Source organism: Perissodus microlepis, chromosome 16, assembly GCF_051167445.1.
Source record: "Perissodus microlepis isolate ML-2025 ecotype Zambia chromosome 16, ASM5116744v1, whole genome shotgun sequence".
Taxonomy (NCBI): domain Eukaryota; kingdom Metazoa; phylum Chordata; class Actinopteri; order Cichliformes; family Cichlidae; genus Perissodus; species Perissodus microlepis.
In genome coordinates this window covers 9,131,654-9,151,083 of record NC_140476.1, presented here as the reverse complement: position 1 = coordinate 9,151,083, position 19,430 = coordinate 9,131,654, and the positions used below count along the sequence as shown (strand labels likewise).

Sequence of the window (19,430 nt, the reverse complement as noted above, 5' to 3'; positions counted from 1 at the left end):
TCTTTATTGTCATCACTGTGTTCTTGTTGCTATTGAAATAACATTAATATGAAATAAATTATGGCTGTCACCTTACAAAAAACCCCAAACACCCTGTTTACAATCACTGAAGCACTGATTAAGACACATGTCTAACAAAGTATAGGGAACGTGGTTCTAAATATTTAGATATGAATAAAAGTAAATAACACATAATTCAGCAGTTGGTCCCCACCACGTTCCCACTTGAAGTTAGATACTGACTGTTCCGGGGAAGAAATTTGTGCAACCCTGTTCAGCTAAAACTTTTCCAAATGGTTTAGTGTGGTGCACATACAGCCTGCAGAGTGCAGTGTGTCTTCACAGTAGAGTCCGAATGCTGTGATCACTGATGCAGTTGTTATTGCTCATACCAACAGTCCAAAGTCTCTGGTTTTCAGAGCTGCAATATCACAGCGCAGTGCTTTTGTCAGTGCTTTTATCCTTCACATCCGTGTTGCCGTTCTTATCGCCCTCAAAGCCACCATTTTCCTGTGGGCAGTGCTTTTGCTCTTCTACATCAGCGTTCTGACCTTCCAAGTATGGAGCGTCACTGTTTGCAAACGAGCCACCACAAAATCTTTTATAAAGCTGGAAGCCTGGACAGGAAACAAACCATAGATTCAGAACCAGTAAGCAAACACCTTTGGACAAAACCTTTAAAAGTGGAATAAACAGGACTTCAGGGACAAAGCATCTATGCAAGATGCCATAACAAGAAAATTTGAAGCATCCCATGTTTTCTTTTCTGTTCAGTTTCAAGTATAAGTGAGCATCGATACACTGTAAACCAGTGGTTCTCAAATGTTTGGTGCACAGGACAGACAGAATTCAAAATTTCAAGGTATTCTGCAGAAGATGCCCTCTATGTCAGCGGTCCCCAACCTTTTTTGTGCCACGGACCGGTTTATGCTCGACAATATTTTCACGGACCGGCCTTTAAGGTGTCGTGGATAAATACAACAAAATAAAACTAGTACCGGTACCGAAAAAAAGAAGATTTATTCATAACATACGTGAAAAGACCCAGGAAAACCGAGTTAACGATAAAAACGATAACAAAATAACGCTGAAAACCGATAAAAACCCTCAAAACCATACATTTCACACCTGAGCCTCAACTCTCGCGGCCCGGTACCAAACGACTCACGGACCGGTACCGGTCCGAGGCCCGGGGGTTGGGGACCGCTGCTCTATGTCAGTTTAGACAATGTGAACTCTAACTTCCATTCATTCCCTCACTGCACATTTTCACACGAAAACCTATTTTAATGCAAGCCTATTCTCACGTCTGGGGTATGGCATTAGTGGGATTGTGGAAGGTCCATTTCGTCACTGGTAAATGTGCAGGAGGTTTGTTTTAACCTGAAGTGAAAGGAATAAGTAAGGGATGAAAAAAAAACAGCAAGAAAAAAATACCACAAAACAAAAGATCTCCTAGGTGACATAAAAACTCATGAAGATGTTGCACTTCTTTAAGTTTTTCATAGGTGTTAGAGCATCAGTGCAGTAATGCTAAAGATGTCTGCATGCATGGGGAGACACAGGAAGCAGACCCGAGAAAGCGGTGTTGTACAATACCTCTTATTGAGAGTGCATTGTTCCTGCTTCTTCTGGTTCAAATCCACCACTGTTTTACAGAAGCCAGTATTTCTCTCAGGAGAATGTTTAGTTAATTCCTGCCAACAAATGCCACAGTTGGGCTAATGACCATTGACATCGCTGATCCAACTAAAGCCTTAAGGCTTTTTACCTGACAGTTGGTTGCTACTGGATATTTCAGATATCAGTTGCCTAGGTAACCCTATAACATATATATTGTCTTCTCATGTCACTTATAATCCTCTCAACGTCTATTTGAGCTGTTATTTTACACACTGTTGCAGGAAGTTGTGAAAAGTCATTGCCATTCAGGAGTCTCAGGTTGTAAAGCTGCTGCTAGTTACTTCATGCGAGGAAGTTTCTAAAGACAGGTAGCTTTTGTAGGTGATTTTGGGGGTGCTTTTCTTCATCTTCTCCGCCATTCTCCAATGCTCTCCTCAATCACAGCTTTAAATGCGTCAGTCAATAATATAGTCAAATTCAATTTCTTACATTACTTTTTTTTCTGTTACAAAATGATGTTTGGTTTACACAAAGTCCCTGGCACACCTGGACACCTCTTGGGAAACACTTGAATTAACCTTGACTGGTGCCCTTGAATTCTAAGCAGCATCCCCCTTTATGTAATTTGCTTTCACAGTTAGATAATTCAATGGTCAAAGAAATAGTAATAAGACTGTGAGGTAAAGTCATCCATTTTCCCAATTTTCCCGAAAGAAACTGGTGGAAAAAATATTCAAACTATGTGCTGACATGGATATTACGATACTTTATAGCTGACACAGGCAAACCACTGAAACAACATGAAGCACGCTTCAATTCTGTTACTGGTTAAACTTGGGTTAAACATTTAATCCTTATATGGCACAACACCTGGCTCAAACTGTTGACTCGACACAGCAAAAAAAATCACAATGGAGGAAAACAAGGAAAATAAGGAAGCTGCATTCACTGACCAAGAACTAAAAAAAAGTCAAGCGATGCAGGAGAAAATGGCCAATGTATGTGTTGTTTGTTTTAAGGTCTTACATCCCACAAAGACGAGTGCTGACACGAGCTGGAAGATGCTGTAGATGAGGGGGAAGGCAAACATCTTTTCCAGCTCCTCTGGGGTGAAGGACAGTTGGACGATAGTGCTGCACAACTGGGCATTCTGGATACCTGTCTCCAGTGCAATGGTTCGACATCTGAACAAATAAAGAAACAACGACGAACCTCATCAGTAAGTCAAACTTGAATGTAGCTGTGTCAGAAACATTTTGCTGTCACCTCACCTGTACCAGGGTTGACCCACAAAGCGAGCCAGGGAGAACCCAAGGCTCAATCCAATAAAGGGGTAGATGGTGCCAATTATCCACAGGGAGGGAGCAATGGTCCAGGATGACTGGTAGAGGACTCCTCCAATCACAGCTATAATAATAATGAGAACCAAGCCAACAATGGATCCAACCTGTGCACAACATAAACACTCCATTAAAACCCAGTCCAGGTGATTTAACTGGTTCGGCACTGTAAAATGGAAATATCACATCCCCCCAGTATGTATGATGGAAATGCTATTTCTAAAAAGAAACATGTCACAGAGGCACAAGATGTTATAAGTGAAAACATTAAACCTGTAGAATTATATTCAATAAACTGTAGAGTATTCCTACCTTCAGGATCTTTTTTGCCATCTCAGGCCACCCGTGCTTTACGTACATTCCCTCACCGATCGGGATGATTAGGGCTGCCAGTGTGATACCTGAGGATGCAAAAAAAGTAGATTATAAAAAGGTTACCTTAGAGGCAGGAACAGCATTCACAGTTACATCCTGATAATACACATTATTGAGAGCACTTGTTTGAAATTCTTTAAGGTGTTTCAGTTCTGCGAGAGCTTTCCTTACCGATACTGTCATACGGGATCTTGATGGTGTCACTGGATGTCCATACACTGGTGTAGATTAAAAGACAGAGAGGCATCATCCCCAAGGCCAGGAGAGAGGAGCAGGCTGTCATACTGAGACTGAGGAGCGAAGGATTTGGACACAGATGAGTTTCCTGCATTTGTCCTTAGCTGTGCTTATACACACTAACGCAATTTGTTTTATTTAAATAGTGCATTGACATTGAATAAATGTAAATAAAACTCTAGACCAATAAAAACTTGTAATACATTAATTCTATTGTGTTCTCCTGCCAGGTAGCTACACAACAAGAAAGTCTTCCTTAAAATAGCTTAAGAGTGTTCTGGGATTCAAACAACATGAAAATGTTCTATTTAGTTTACATACACAAGAGAAACAAATAGTTATCATAGAGTAAACATAGTGGTCCTCTAAGAGCAGCATTTGGTGATAGTAGGGAAAAAAGAAGGTTCCTTTTTTAACAGGGAGAAACCTCCAGCCGAAAAAGGCTCAGGGAAGTCTGCTCTTTAACATAAAGGGAAAAAGAAAAATAGCAGTGAACCTGCCCAAGGTCTTACCTGAGGTCCATGTCTCCTTCCAACCAGTAGCAGATGATGTTGGAGTTTGAGCCACCTGGACAGCAGCCCATGATGATGATGACCACTGCCTGCACAGCCTGGACCCTAAAAGCCAGTGACAAGGCAAAAGCTGTGAAAGGCATAATACCAAACTGGCAGAGGAAACCAATGATAACTCCCCATGGCTTCTTAATGTGGCCCCACAGCTTTGCAGCCTCCACTGTACAGCCCATGGCGAACATGACCATTGCGAGCATGATGGTGAGCACCGTGCTCATCACTACTCCCAGAGTGGCATTGAAGTTACTGGGAGGAACAAGGCAGTCTGTGCCCGAGCAGGCTGTGGCAGCATTGTCACAGATAGCTGGCAGCATGGTGGTTGGCTTCAGCGTGGACATTGTTGTTGCAGAAGAAGAATATCAGCCGATACTAAAACTTGCACACACTTTGGGGCTTCTTAGAGTCCTTGAGGTGAGACAAGTCCGGTTTCACCACCTGTCCAGGAAAATGGATGTGACAAAGAGAAGGAGTGAGCTTGGATCACTGCCCTTTATGCCCACGGTTCCAAAGCCAAATAAAATTGGGCTGAAAGATAAAAAATTAACCAATAGTTTTATGGGGTCAGCGTTCAAAACACATGCATATAAAAAAGAAAATCACAATGAAATATGAAATGCCATTACACCATGGCTCCATTTTTTACAGCCTTGTGGGTTTTAAAGTTTTAATGAACTCACATGTCATCAAGCATCATCATGCAGGAAAAGTTTCAAAGAGGCAGCAGCCACAGAATACATGTCCTTTGCACAATTATATATGGCCCTCTTTGGTCTCTTAATCATTCTTTTAAACATGAGTAACCCAGAGCCCATAAAACAAAATAAAGGTGTACAGTGGTCCTTCGTTTATCGTAGGAGTTATGTTCTAAAAAATAACCTGAGATAGGTAAAATCCGCAAAATAGTCAGCTTTTTAAAAAAAATTATTATAGATGTTTTAAGCTGTAAAACCCCTCACTACACACTTTATACACTTTTCTCAGACAGGCATGAACATTTTCACACTTTTCTCTCTTGTTTAAACACCCTCAAAGTTCAAACCTTTGTAGAAAAATAAGTCCAGTATTATAGAATGAAAACAAAGATCAAACCCTGTTTCAGGTGCAGAACGTGAATAGAGCAGCTGCCAGAGAATTCAACATCAATCAATCAAGTAGAGGAAGCAAGAAGAATGAGCTAAGTTTGACTTATCTGTTTTGTTTCGCTTAACGCGCTTTATAATCCGGTGTGCCTTATAATCCTGTGTGCTTTATAATCCGGTGTGCCTTATAATCCGGAAAATACAGTAACTTCTACCTTCCTTTAGCATGTCCGGAAGTCCAACTTTTTGTGCGATGGTTAGCCCAAAGTCTGCATGATCAATCTGCATGATTAATTTTTAATCTGAAATGCTGTTAATATAAAAACAGCTTCCCTAATTTAAAAACAAACAAACAAATCCACCACGTGAGTGTGTTTAAACCCAGCAAGAGATCCCAGGGCTGTTCCCTGATTGTTGGCTTTATTTTCCATATATTTTATCTTCTTCCTAACTGACGTTATGCAACTTTGCCATTTTCCAGACTGGTTTATGTAATTTATGATTCTTTCACAGGGGTTTCGTTCAAATTAATGAGAACATGTTGTAACAGTCACAATGGTGTGGTTTCTCTTTAAGACAATGTAAGGTAAGGGTTAGTAACTTCATAAGTATGCACCAATGCCCTCCCTTTGCAGTATGAGAGCAACGTGCTTGCACGTGAGCGTATGGACTGGACGGACCTTAAATCTTTCACCTCTTTAACTACTTGCAATGTTGTAGGAACACAGGTTGTGCTTCATGTATGATAAGCGGGCCTTGTAAGGTAGATGTAAAGAGTGTGCACTAAAGCAGCGGTCCCCAACCCCCGGGCCTCGGACCGGTACCGGTCCGTGAGTCGTTTGGTACCGGGCCGCGAGAGTTGAGGCTCAGGTGTGAAATGTATAGTTTTCAGGGTTTTTATCGGTTTTCAGCGTTATTTTGTTATCGTTTTTATCGTTTACTCGGTTTTCCTGGGTCTTTTCACGTGTGTTATGAATAAATCTTCTTTTTTTCGTTACCGGTACTAGTTTTATTTTGTTGTATTTATCCGCGACACACTAAAGGCCGGTCCGTGACAATATTGTCGGGCATAAACCGGTCTGTGGCGCAAAAAAGGTTGGGGACCGCTGCACTAAAGGACAAGCACTGTGGAATTCCCAGTACCAGTGTGGTCGTGAGTTTTTCTGACTGAGTACACTGAGTACAACCCGTGTTGTTTTAGTTTATTAAAGTCTTTATCTCCTTCCTAATTCACTTTATGCAACTTTGCCATTACCTATCATTTAGCATCTATCATTTATTTTTCAGACTAGTTTATGTAATTTATGATTTCTTCACAGGGGTTTCCTTCAAATTAATCAGATCATGTGTTGTTTCATTTTATTAAAGTTTTCATTTTAAGCACTTGCTATGTAGTGTACTGTACATGAGTCATCATGAGCTTAGAAACCTAAAACACATCAACGTGATACCTTTTTTTAATCCTCTCTGGATGCCCATATCAGTCCATAATGGTGATACCAATATTTAACTTTCATTTGTGAACTAAATTAAATGTTTTACATATAAACATAATACAGATTCTTGAGGAAGTAAACATTTCCATGCTAAATCTGGTGCATCTCATTTTAACACATGAAATGTCTGTCTGTGTGTTTGCTGCTTTATCCACCAACTCCCTCTACACAATCAAGAGTTGAGCAACCAAACTTGGCACACAGGTACATTTTAGGCCTCTACAGGTTATTATCTATATGGTGGATTTACAAATCTGATTAATGTTGCCTTCACCCTCCACATCTCCTTGAGTTCTTTTCTCAGCTCTTGGTATTTCTCCAGCTTCTTGTGTTCCTTCTTTCTAATGTTGCTGTCATTTAGGATAGCTACATCTATCACTACAGCCATCTTAATCTGCTTATCCACCACTTCTGTGTCCAGTTGGTTAGCCGTAATCACTTTGTCTGTTTGTATCTGGAAGTCCAACAGGATCTTGGCTTGGTTATTCTCGACCACCCTACGGGGTATGTCCTATTTTGACCACGGCACTTCTAGGCCATATTTGGCACAGATGTTCCTGTATACTAAGCTGCACATTCGGTTACGCCGCCCCATGTGTGCCCGGCAGGGCATAAATAACATCCAACAAATATGCTTGTTTAGATAACAACAATAATAAAAATCTGTTTATCTTTGTCTACTTTTATGGAGCTGTTACACAGTTAATTCATGCTAACAGCTTTATTGGTAACCATATTTTTTATATAAGAAATGTCACATTTTTCTTTAATGTTATAGCAATCTATTTACATTTTTTCTTGTATTTGTGTAACTTAAACTGATCTGTATGCTTTTGGGTTTTCTTCATCCTACTTGATTTCTACTTCTTGTCCATTGCATTTATTTAACTGCCAGCCCCTCTGCCAAAGCAAGTACAGTTGCACTCAGTTTTTTAAATTGGTGTTTCTTCAGATTATTTGTATGTACCACCACCTACATCTGAGTTATCCTTCTGCGGTAACTGTACCTCAGTGCCACTTCATCAGGCAGGGTCGTTTCAATCACACACTTTGAAAAAAACAACTCCACAGCACCTTTTACATGACTGGATCTCACATAGATTTTTCTTACGCTGTAACTACATCAGTATATTGCTTTTTGTTCTTTATTGTCATCACTGTGTTCTTGTTGCTTTTGAAATAACAGTAATATCAAATAAATTATGAGTCTCACATTACAAAAAACAACAACAACAACAACAAAAAACCACCCTGTTTTCCACCACTGAAGCACTCATTAAGAGACACTAACAATGTACAGGCAAAGTGGTTCTAAATATTTACATATGAATAAAAGTAAATAACACATAATTCAGCAGTTGGTCCCCACCACCTTCCCACTTGAAGTTAGATACTGACTGTCCCAGATAAGAAATTTGTGCAACCCTGTTCAGCTAAAACCTTTTTAAATGGTTTAGTGTGGTGCACATACAGCCTGCAGAGTACATTGTGTCTTCACAGTAGAGTCTGAATGGTGTGTTCAGTGATGCAGTTGTTATTGCTCATACCAACAACCCAACATCTCTGGTTTTCAGGGCTGCAATATCACAGCTCAGTGCTTTTGTCAGTGCTTTTATCCTTCACATCCGTGTTGTTGCTCTCATCGCCCTCAAAGCCACCATTTTCCCGTGGGCAGTACTTTTGTTCTTCTAGATCAGGATTGTGACCTTCCAAGTACGGAGCGTCACTGTTTGCAGACGAACCGCCACCACAATACCTTTTGTAAAGCTGGAAGCCTGGACAGGAAACAAACCATAGATTCAGAACCAGTGAGCAAACACCTTTGGACAAAACCTTTAAAAGTGGAATAAACAGGACTTCAGTGACAAAGCATCTATGCAAGATGCCATAACAAGAAAATTTGAAGCATCCTACATCTTCTTTTCTGTTCAGTTTCAAAATTAGTAAGCATCTATGATAATCTGTAAACCACTGTTCTCAAATGTTTGGTGCCCAGGACTGAAAGAAAAGTGAAAATTTCAAGGTATTCTGCAGAAGATGGCCTCCATATCATTTTCAACAATGTGAACTCTAACTTCCATCCATCCCCTCACTGCACATTTTCACACATTAAAACCTATGTTTATTCAAGGCTATTCTCATCTCTGTGACATTAAGTAGCACCATCTTCTCAAACACACAGGCATTGCTAATTTAAGCAAAGTCTTTCCTTCGGATGTGTTCCGATTTGCACTGGGGTATGGCATTAGTGAGATTGTGTTAGGTCCATCTCATCACTGGTAAATGTGCAGGATTACTATTTTTAGGGGGTTTGTTTTAACCCAAACCAAAGTCTTTCTCTCTAAATTACTTAAAGTACTTGTAATTACCTAAACTCAACACAGAACCTTTTGGTTTGCAAACTAAAGAGAGTAGAATTGAAAGGAAAAGTGAGGGATGAAAAATAACAGCAAATAAAACATCCCACTAAACAAAAAAACTCCTGGGTGACATAAAAACTCGTGAAGATGTTTCACTTAAAATTGTTCATAGATGTTAGAGCATCAGTGCATCAGTGCTAAAGACACAGACACACAACGCCCCGCCATTGATGCTGCAGGTCAGCCAGCTGGCTGCTCAGTTGCCTCAGTGACACGCTTGCACCTGGCTGCGTGGCTGCGTTTCATCACTGCTTCGCTCAGTTTCATCTGGGACAGAGACTGCGTTTCCAGACGATATTACATTTGTTGGGCACGATGGCATCTATGATCACTGTAGTGCCACTTGGACTGGTAAAGATGAGTGTTTCAATGCTGGACTCTCTCTCACCACCTGTGTGCATCGCGTCACCTCTGGAGGAGGCTGATGGTAACCGCATCGTGCATGCTAGTTCTCTATCCCTGGAGGGAGCCTAGGCTACTGCATCAGGGCTCTCAGATGGGAGGGTGTTGTTTCGCAAGGTGGTGTCCACAGATGCTTCCCTAAGGGGGTGGGGAGCGCTGTGCGAGGGTGCATCAGTGAGAGGGATCTGCTCCGCAGCCCTGCGTGAGCTTCACATCAACCACTTAGAGCTGTTAGCAGTGTTCTTAGCTCTCAAACATTTCCGTCCAGTCCTGGAGGGCCAGCATGTCTTATACAGGAAGGACAATTCAACAATAGTCTCTTACATAAACAGTCAGGGAGGGACACCCTCCCTTCCCCTATTAAAGCTGTCTCGCTCTCTGCTGTTATGGTGCAGTGTTCATTTCCCCCAAGGGGGGCACTCTGGTGAAGGAATGGAGGTTGCACCCTTTGATAGTGGCTCAGATTTGGAATCTGTTTGGCAATGCACAGGTAGATCTTTTTTTGCCTCCAGGGTAAATATTCACTGCCCCCTGTTCTTCTCAATAATTGTTCACAATGCAACCTTGGGCATGGACGCGCTAGCGCACCAATGGCCAGTCATGCTCCTGTATGCATTTCCCCCAGTGGAAATGATATCTCCAATTTTAGAGAGAGTGCGTCGGCAGTCTCTCTGACTGATTGTAGTGGCCCCTTGGTGGCCCACAGGGTCTTGGTATTCAGAGATAATCAGCCTGCTAGCAGTGAGTCCTTGGCAACTTAGTCTCCGCAGGGACCTCTTCTCTAAGGTGGGAGGAGAAATAATTCATTCGCGCCCGGATCTGTGGCGTCTTCATGCTTACCTGCTGAGAGGTCAAACTTGATTGCTAAGGGTCTGCTACCTAGTGTGATAGCGACAATTCAGAACACTACGGCCTCATCCACTAGAGGCTTGTACTGTTAGAAATGGCGAGCCTTCGAGCAATGATGCCAGGACCGCCACACTGTCCCATTCCAGTGCTCTTTTGTGAATGTTTTGAAATTCCTGCAGGAGCTGCTGGATAAGGTCCTTTCATTTTCAACGATTAAGATTTATTTAGCAGCTATATCTGCTTGTCATTTTGGCTTTGACGGGGTGACACCAGGTGCACATCCCCTCACCATACCTTTTCTGAAAGGGGTTTGTTGGCTGAGACCTGTGCTTAAGTCCAGTGTCCCTGCTTGGGACTTTTCTTTAGTGCTGGAGGCATATGTAGCCCCCCTTTTGAACCCATTGAGTCTGTGGATATGAAATTTCTCTCATATAAGACTGCATCAGTTCTCACTTTGGCTTCAGCAAAGTAAGTGGGTGACCTACATGCGTTGCAGTGCATCCCTCCTGCACAGTGTTCTCTCCTGATGGCCTGTGCTGCCCCTTTAAGGCAGGCATGATAATTTGGGTGTGTGTTTTTTGTACCAGCAGACTTGCCGTAGTACCTCATCAGTGAAAAACAGTCCTTTAGACAAACTGTCGTCTGTTCCACTTTTTGTTCACTTTTTCTTGCTGAGCCTGAGAGAGCACATGCCTGTAAGTAGTTGCTATCTGTTTTGTAAGCTTTCCCGCGATAGTTTTGTGTAGCAGTTTAGAGGTTTGTGTGGAAAACTTTCTTTTGTGAGGAAAAACGGCCGCGATGCTAACACGTTAGCCCGTCTATGGGATTTCCCATGTAATGTTAGCATTAAGCTAATCGCTAAATGCGTGAGCCTGATAACCAGTGAAAGGGTTTGGATAAGTTTGTGTTTATGTGTTATATACATTGTAGTGCACGGTTTAATGTTTGATGTTGTAAAGAAAATGCAATTACAGCAGAAATGTAATATTTTATTTTTGTTTCTGTACCAGTTTTACAGTGCTTCAACAGTAAACATCTAAAACGTATCCGCTGACTCCTGGATGTTTATTGTGGACCTGTTAGCTATCTGCCAAGCTAGAAACCAGCTTCACACCCTAGTGAGGGCAGAATATGGCCATAAGGTCGTATTGCGTCCGAATGCTGCCTATTTTCCCAAGGTCAAGCCTGCATCTTATAACTGAATGGAGTTTGAGTTGCTGAGCTTTTGCTTCCCTCCTTTTGCATCTGAGGAGCAGAGGAGGATGCATTCTCTTTGTCCAGTGTGTGTGCTACGTACCCACATTGAGAGCACTCAGAATGTGTGTTTATGTTACCAGCTGTTTGTTTACACAGAGCTCTACCTCTGGCTGGATTGGTGAAGCAGACAGAGGCTGTCCCACTGGATTATAGAAGCAAGCTCACTGGCGTACAGCACCAAAGGTCTTGCTTTGCCCCAGGGAGTGAGAGCTCATTCCATCAGGGAATGGCAGCCCCTTTGGCCCCTTTTAAAGGGGTACCTGTAGCTGATATTTGTGTGGCAGCTAGTTGGGCATCACCGCTGCTGTCATAGGTGTTATGATACTTGATCTCTGAAGCATGCTGCAACTCTATTACTGGTTAAACTTGGGTTAAACATTTAATCCTTATATGGCACAACACCTGGCTCAAACTGTTGACTCGACACAGCAAAAAAACATCACAATGGAGGAAAATAAGGAAGCTACATTCACTGACCAAGAACTAAAAAAAAGTCGAGCGATGCAGGAGAAAATGGCCAATGTATGTGTTGTTTGTTTTAAGGTCTTACATCCCACAAAGACGAGTGCTGACACGAGCTGGAAGATGCTGTAGATGAGGGGGAAGGCAAACATGATTTCCAGCTCCTCTGGGCTGAAGGACAGCTGGACGATAGTGCTGCACAACTGGGCATTCTGGAAACCTGTCTCCAGTGCAATGGTTCGACATCTGAACAAATAAAGGAACGATGACGAACCTCATCAATAAGTCAAATTTTAAATGTAGCGGTGTCAGAAACATTTTGGTGTCACCTCACCTGTACCAGGGTTGACCCACAAAGCGAGCCAGGAAGAACCCAAGGCTGCATCCAATAAAGGGGTAGATGGTGCCAATTATCCACAGGGAGGGAGCAATGGTCCAGGACGACTGGTAGAGGACTCCTCCAACCACAGCTATAATAATAATGAGAGCAATGCCAGCAATGGATCCCACCTGTTCACAACATAAATGCTCCAATTAAAACCCAGTCCAGGTGATTCAACTGGTCGGGCACTATAGAATGGAGATATCACATCCCCCCAGTATGTATGATGGAAATGCTATTTCTAAAAAGAAACATGTCACACAGGCACAAGATGTTATAAGTGAAAACATTAAACCTGCAGAATTATATTCAATAAACTGCAGAGCAGGGGTGTCAAACTCCAGGCCTAGAGGGCCGGTGTCCTGCAGGTTTAAGATCTCACCCTGGGTCTACACATCTGATTCAAATGATTAGTTCATTACCAGGCCTCTGGAGAACTTCAAGAAATGTTGAGGTCATTTAGCCATTTAAATCAGCTGTGTTGGATCAAGGAAACATCTAAAGCCTACAGGACACCGGCTCTCGTGGCCTGGAGTTTGACACCTGTGCTGTAGAGTATTCCTACCTTCAGAATCTTTTTTGCCATCTCAGGCCACCTGCGCTTTACGTACATTCCCACAGTAATCGGGATGATTAGGGCTGCCAGAGTGATACCTGATGATGCAAAATAGTAGATTGTGTCTGTGAAGGTTCTCAGTCATCCAGGTCATCGTAGTCAAAGGAGCTTGCAAAGAAAAGCGTCTGGGTGTGGGTCCCAATCACCCAGTTTCACACCTTGGCTCAGGCGATTAGAGGATCATCAGGGGGTCCTTTTGTCCCTCTGTGGGGGGATACTCCCACTAGGTTTATATCTGGGACTCTCCTCCATTTGACCTTAGAACTGAAGAAGCTTCTCGGATGAGAGGTGAAACGTCTTCAAGAAACTTAAAGAAGTCCAGACGCTTTTCTTTGCAAAAATAGTAGATTATAAAAAGGCTACCTTAGAGCAGTGGTTCTCAAACTTATTACATCAATTCCCACATGGCAGGAAGAAATATTTTCATTTCCGATCTAAACAAAACAATGACAGAAAATCCTACCTGCAACTTTATTTAGATAATAAACTCATTCAAAATGAATCCTTCAGTAATTTGTGTTTTAAAACAACTTTCATTTCAAATTACTATTTGTAACTTTTGTCACTAGACTGCTTCATTAGTCTGCACCACTTCTTCAAAAAAGCAACAAGTTAAACAGAATGTGAACATTATCAGACATGGAAAAATAATGTTCAGTCTTAGTTTAAAAAAAAGAAATCCAGAAACTTGTGAACAGAGATGAAAAATATATCATTTAAATGAGAGTTTAATACTATTCACTAATAGTGGCTGCAGTGAGCCTGCTTTTGATTGCAGAGCTTTGGCGGGGCGTGGTCTGTGGGGCAGGTGAACATACCTGAGCGCCATCCGCGAACACACCTCACCAGCTTAAAACAGAATGAACTAGGTCCTGTTGATGTGTGTAGGCTGTAGCCAAAAAGCTGCAGCCGCATGTGTAAGTCGACAGCCGACAGACTTGCACACACGGCTGCAGCTTTTCAGGGGATGCAGTGGATGTGCATAATATTAACCTAGCTGCCACAAATGTCTTTGTTCCACCATAAAAGTGATTCTGATGTTAGTTCCGCATAACCTTTCTGCCAGGTAACTTGTACCCCACCAGTGGTGTGCTCCACACACTTTGAGAACCACTGCCTTAGAGGCAGGAACAGCCTTCACAGTTACATTCTGTTAATACACATTCTTAAAGGCACCTGTTTGAAATTCTTTAAGGTGTTTCAGTTCTGCGAGAGCTTTCCTTACCGATACTGTCATACGGGATCTTGATGGTGTCACTGGATGTCCATACGCTGGTGTAGATTAAAAGACAGAGAGGCATCATCCCCAAGGCCAGGAGAGAGGAGCAGGCTGTCATACTGATACTGAGGAGCGAAGGATTTGGACACTGATGAGTTTCCTGCATTTGTCCATAGCTGTGCTTATACACACTAACACAATTTGTTTTATTTAAATAGTGCATTGACATTGAATAAATGTAAATAAAACTCTAGACCAATAAAAACTTATGACACATTAATTCTGTTGTGTTCTCCTGCCAGGTAGCTACACAACAAGAAAGTCTTCCTTAAAATAGCTTAAGAGTGTTCTGGGATCCAAACAACATGAAAATGTTCTATTTAGTTTACATACACAAGAGAAACAAATAGTTATCATAGAGTAAACACAGTGGTCCTCTAAGAGCAGCATTTGGTGATAGTAGGGAAAAAAGAAGGTTCCTTTTTTAACAGGAAGAAACCTCCAGCTGAATCAGGCCCAGTGAAGTCTGCTCTTTAACATAAAGGGGAAAAGAAAAAAAAAAATAGCAGTGAACCTGCCCAAGGTCTCACCTAAGGTCCATGTCTCCTTCCAACCAGTAGCAGATGATGTTGGAGTTTGAGCCACCTGGACAGCAGCCCATGATGATGATGACCACTGCCTGCACAGCCTGGACCCTAAAAGCCAGTGACAAGGCAAAAGCTGTGAAAGGCATAATACCAAACTGGCAGAGGAAACCAATGATAATTCCCCATGGCTTCTTAATGTGGCCCCACAGCTTTGCAGCCTCCACTGTGCAGCCCATGGCGAACATGACCATGGCGAGCATGATGGTGAGCACCGTGCTCATCACTACACTCAGGGTGGCATTGAAGTTACTGGGAGGAACAAGGCAGTCTGTGCCCGAGCAGGCTGTGGCAGCATTGTCACAGATAGCTGGCAGCATGGTGGTGGGCTTCAGCATGGACATTGTTGTTGCAGAAGAAGAATATCAGCAGATCCTTAAAACTTGCACACACTTTGGGGCTTCTTAGAGTCCTTGAAATGAGACAAGTCCAGTTTCTCCGCCTGTCCAGGAAGATGGACCTGACAAAGAGATGGAGTGAGCTTGGATCACTGCCCTTTATGCCCACGGTTCCAAAGCCAAATAAAATTTGTCCGAAAGATAAAAAATTAACCAATAGTCTATGTTTTATGGGGTCAGCGTTCAAAACACATGCATATAAAAAAGAAAATCCCAATGAAATATGAAATGCCATTGGACCTTGGCTCCATTTTTTATAGTGGGTTTTAAATTTTTATTGGACTCTCATGTCATCAAGCATCATCATGCAGGAAAAGCCACAGAGCACATGTTCTTTGCACAATTCCCATAACATTCCCAATATAAAGGCATGCAGCTTACACAATCATAAAAGAAAGTGTAGAAATATTTTTTGCATGCTGATAGGAAAAGAGCACATAAATTGGGGTGGGCTAGAGGTGATTTGTCTGTGGTGTCATTCATTTTTGCATTTTGATTTTACATTTTTTTTATGTGCCATAGGTCTGTAAAATATGCTGTAAAAAAATAAAACATGAAAGAAGGATGAAAATGTTTACGGGCACTTCATGTCAATTTAAATTTAAGGGCTATCACAAGGATAGTACCAGCATCATCAACATAAAAACAGTTTACCTAATAAAAGAAGAAAAGAAATCTGCCACATGAGCATGTTTAAACCCACCAGGAGATCCCTGGGCTGTTCTCTAATTGGAGGCTTTATTTTCCATATATATTTTATTGCCTTCCTAACTGACTTTATGCAACTTTGCAGTCTCGGTCGTTGTGTCCTTGGGCAAGACACTTCAACTACCGCCTACTGGTGATGGCCAGAGGGTCCGATGGGGCGATATGGCAGCCTTGCTTCTGTCAGTCTGCCCCAGGGCAGCTGTGGCTACAACTGTAGCTTGCCTTCACCAGTGTATGAATGTGAGAGTGAATGAATAGTGGTATTGTAAAGCGCTTTGAGGGTCCCGAAAAGCACTATATAAATGCAATCCATTATTATTATTTTTCATCTATCATTTATTTTTCAGACTAGTTTATGTAATTCATGATTCTTTCACAGGGGTTTCCTTCATATTAATCAGATCATGTGTTGTTTCATTTTAGCAAAGTCTTCATTTTAAGCACTCACTATGTAATGTACTGTACATGAGACATCATGAGGTTAGAAACCTAAAACACACCAACGCAATACCTTTTTAAATCCTCTCTGGATGCCCATATCAGTCCATAATGGTCATGTCAATGTCTAACTTTCATTCTTGAACTGAACTGAATGTTTTACATATAAATATATTGCAGGTTATTGAGGAACTAAGCATTTCCATGCTAAATCCTGACATTAGTGCATCTCACTTTAACACATGAAGTGTCTGTCTGTCTGTGTGTTTGCTACTTTATCCACCAACTCCCTTAACACAGTTGAGCAACTGAACTTGGCACACAGGTACATTTTAGGCCCCTAAAGGCTCTTATCTACAGAGTGGATGCCACGTGGTTGCCAGGCCAAGACACTAAAATGATTTATGCACATATAACATCCTATTAAACAACAGTGGTATTTTCATTTCATGGTAGTAAAATGTAATTTATATCCACAATAACTCATTTATGCATGACAGCCAAAGTAGGACCAAAGTAGTATGTTTTTGCATTTTTGCACCACAACACCACCCCATCAGTTTAATTTAATCAAAATAAGACCATGTTTATATTTACAAATCTGATTAATAAATGTTTTATTTTAATCCCATCATGTTGCCTAGAACATGAGGACATTCCTACCTAGCAATGGGCTAAAATGATAAATAAAATTACAAAAAAATCCCGTCTTGCCCCTTCAGGCACTCTATCCTTCAAGCTTGGGTTCTCTACCACAGGCTAATGATATATGTAGTGTCGCTACATCTATTGACCACCCTATGGGGAGTGTCCTATTTTGACCTCGTGACTTCCAGGCCATACAGATATTCCTGTATACTATGCCGATCAGTTCGTTATAGCCAGGGGTGGACGTAACGAATTACAAATACTCACGTTACTGTAATTAAGTAGATTTTTTGGGTACTTGTACTTTTATGAGTAATTTTTCAAGTGTGTAATTTTACTCATACTTGAGTACAACTTACACCATGTAATCTGCTTCGCTACTTATAAAATCAAAAGTCGCTACTGAGTACGCCCACAATTTGAGTTAATATTCAAACCTTTCATCTGCATTTTTGCAGCCAATAACGCTGTGCAATAGCGACCGCGCCAATTTAAGACGTAAGCAAAGAATAAACTCCGCTGCAGCAGCAGGCACAGGTGTCTAGAGGTGCTAAATGGTGGAGTATAAACTACTTTATAGACGGAAGATTTGGAGACAAAGAAGCCAAAATGAAGACAGAGGACCCTGCTCTTGCTCTTGGCGAAGGCAGTCGCACTTTTCTCCTCTCCTTCTCCTCCTCTCCCTTATCTTCCCTGCTTAGCTTCTTATGTCCTTGTCTTGTCTTGTGTTTTTACTTACTTTTCCCTGGAACATTCTGTCACAGTCTGTTCTCTAAAACCTAAAAGAGGAATTATGGATTGGATCAACTGGTCCCTAAATGCAATTGACACCCCTTTCTCAACGAGAAGTTTGGGCTTGGGTGAGCCTGAGTGCTGAAGATATCTACCTATTCGGAACCATGGTAACAGGGTTCTGGCTGATCGGAGCTGGCTTGGTCCTGACTTATCGAAGAATTAAGAAAGCGGAACCGGCTGTTCAAACCCCCACAAGGCTGCCCGCTGGGATTGGAACGATGGGAGAGGCGTGAGTTTCTCAAAATGGGCTCATTGAGTCAGCACGGATAAGATCTTGGAGAGGCTACGGCTGCTGAATAAGATCTCTGACTGCAGACTGGATACATCTCAGAAGGGCTAGCCTGGACTAACATCTCTGGGCGCAAATTGGATGACATCTCGGGGAGGCACACTGCCGTGAGTTCTCAGAAATCGGCTCCTTGAGCACAAGAAATGACAACATCACAGAACACAAGTATGGCGAAGCTCGCGGGAGATTGAAAGACCAGTGTTGGACTGTAGAACTGCTTTGAAATTCATATGAGCTGTTCGCACTAAAGTAAAAATCACCATCACTTATGCGGATACCCCCTTTGGCGCCAGTTGCGGTCTCAAGGCTGGAGCTGAACAATAACACCCTGATAACGACTGTGTTTAGTCTGTTCCTTCCCATTCCACGCAAGGCCACCTGGGTTGGCTGGAAGACTGTTTACTTAGCGTAGCAGGGCGAAGGACACTGTCTCAGCTGAACTCTGGACACGCACACATATACACTGATATGCACACACTCATCCCCCCTCCCTTTCCAAACGCCTTCGACACTTATTCTCTTCCGATGCTGACGGGGATCAAGGAGACCAGCGCACGCAGGCCCGGATGTACTGTCTAATTCGGCTGTCTCTCACCCTTTACCCACCCCTGTCGCTTGTCATGTGTTTCTTTGGTGTATTAAGAGTTTTTTTCATGTGCTATGTGCAGAGGTGTTTTTTTTCTGTTCTCAAACTGATCTCCCTGTTGGAGCTAGGTCTGGGGGGAGTTATTTTTCTCTCCTTATCTTTCCTCATGTGGTGCATTTTCCATTGTTATACCTCTGTGACCTGTCTTCCCCATGTGATGTTTTGTGTAATGTATGTATGGTCGGAGGGTAAGATGGCGCCGCCATTGCGTGCAATAGGTCGGCAGCCTTATGAAATTTCCCCTTGTGGGACTAATAAAGGTATATCAAATTTAAATTTATCAAATCAAAACACTGTCAACCATGAAAACGACGTAGAAAAGATGGAGGACGAGTGCCCCCCGTGGCCGTACCTGGAGGAATGTTTCATGTACAGAGGGAGAAAAGGGGACAGCGTCCAGATGCAGTGCAAACTTTGTTTGACCTCATTCGTAGGAATGTTTTAGCTTATTATTTGGACAACCACCACCATTACAATAAATTAAATTTGTAGTCATTTAAAAAACTTGAGGTAAGAGGTTTTACAACTATACGTG

The 19,430-nt window shown here is 42.1% G+C and overlaps 2 protein-coding genes across 2 annotated transcripts; both read right to left on the bottom strand.

The window, feature by feature from the left end:
* Nucleotides 1-278: 278 nt before the first annotated feature.
* On the bottom strand, nt 279-4,485 carry slc10a2 (solute carrier family 10 member 2). Its single transcript, XM_084908573.1, has 6 exons — nt 4,088-4,485; nt 3,510-3,628; nt 3,276-3,364; nt 2,895-3,070; nt 2,650-2,807; nt 279-617 (listed from the first exon to the last, which is right to left on the bottom strand). The coding sequence occupies exons 1-6, from the start codon at nt 4,483-4,485 to the stop codon at nt 430-432; spliced, it is 1,128 nt and encodes a 375-aa protein (XP_084764699.1). The 3' UTR covers nt 279-429.
* Nucleotides 4,486-7,864: 3,379 nt separating this feature from the next.
* LOC146370384 (ileal sodium/bile acid cotransporter-like) lies at nt 7,865-19,024 on the bottom strand. The gene is made up of 6 exons (XM_084908032.1): nt 14,920-19,024; nt 14,336-14,454; nt 13,060-13,148; nt 12,447-12,622; nt 12,201-12,358; nt 7,865-8,497 (listed from the first exon to the last, which is right to left on the bottom strand). The coding sequence occupies exons 1-6, from the start codon at nt 15,315-15,317 to the stop codon at nt 8,307-8,309; spliced, it is 1,131 nt and encodes a 376-aa protein (XP_084764158.1). The 5' UTR covers nt 15,318-19,024; the 3' UTR covers nt 7,865-8,306.
* Between the last annotated feature and the right edge of the window lie 406 nt (nt 19,025-19,430).

Coding starts and splice junctions, on each gene's coding strand:
- LOC146370384 (XM_084908032.1), bottom strand. CDS start 15,317: ATGTCCATGCTGAAGCCCACCACCATGCTGCCAGCTATCTGTGACAAT. Junction 14,455..14,919: donor GAAGGAGACATGGACCTTAG/GTGAGACCTTGG, acceptor TTCGCTCCTCAG/TATCAGTATGACAGCCTGCT. Junction 12,623..13,059: donor TGGCAAAAAAGATTCTGAAG/GTAGGAATACTC, acceptor TGTTGTGAACAG/GTGGGATCCATTGCTGGCAT.
- slc10a2 (XM_084908573.1), bottom strand. CDS start 4,485: ATGTCCACGCTGAAGCCAACCACCATGCTGCCAGCTATCTGTGACAAT. Junction 3,629..4,087: donor GAAGGAGACATGGACCTCAG/GTAAGACCTTGG, acceptor TTCGCTCCTCAG/TCTCAGTATGACAGCCTGCT. Junction 3,365..3,509: donor GATCCCGTATGACAGTATCG/GTAAGGAAAGCT, acceptor TTGCATCCTCAG/GTATCACACTGGCAGCCCTA.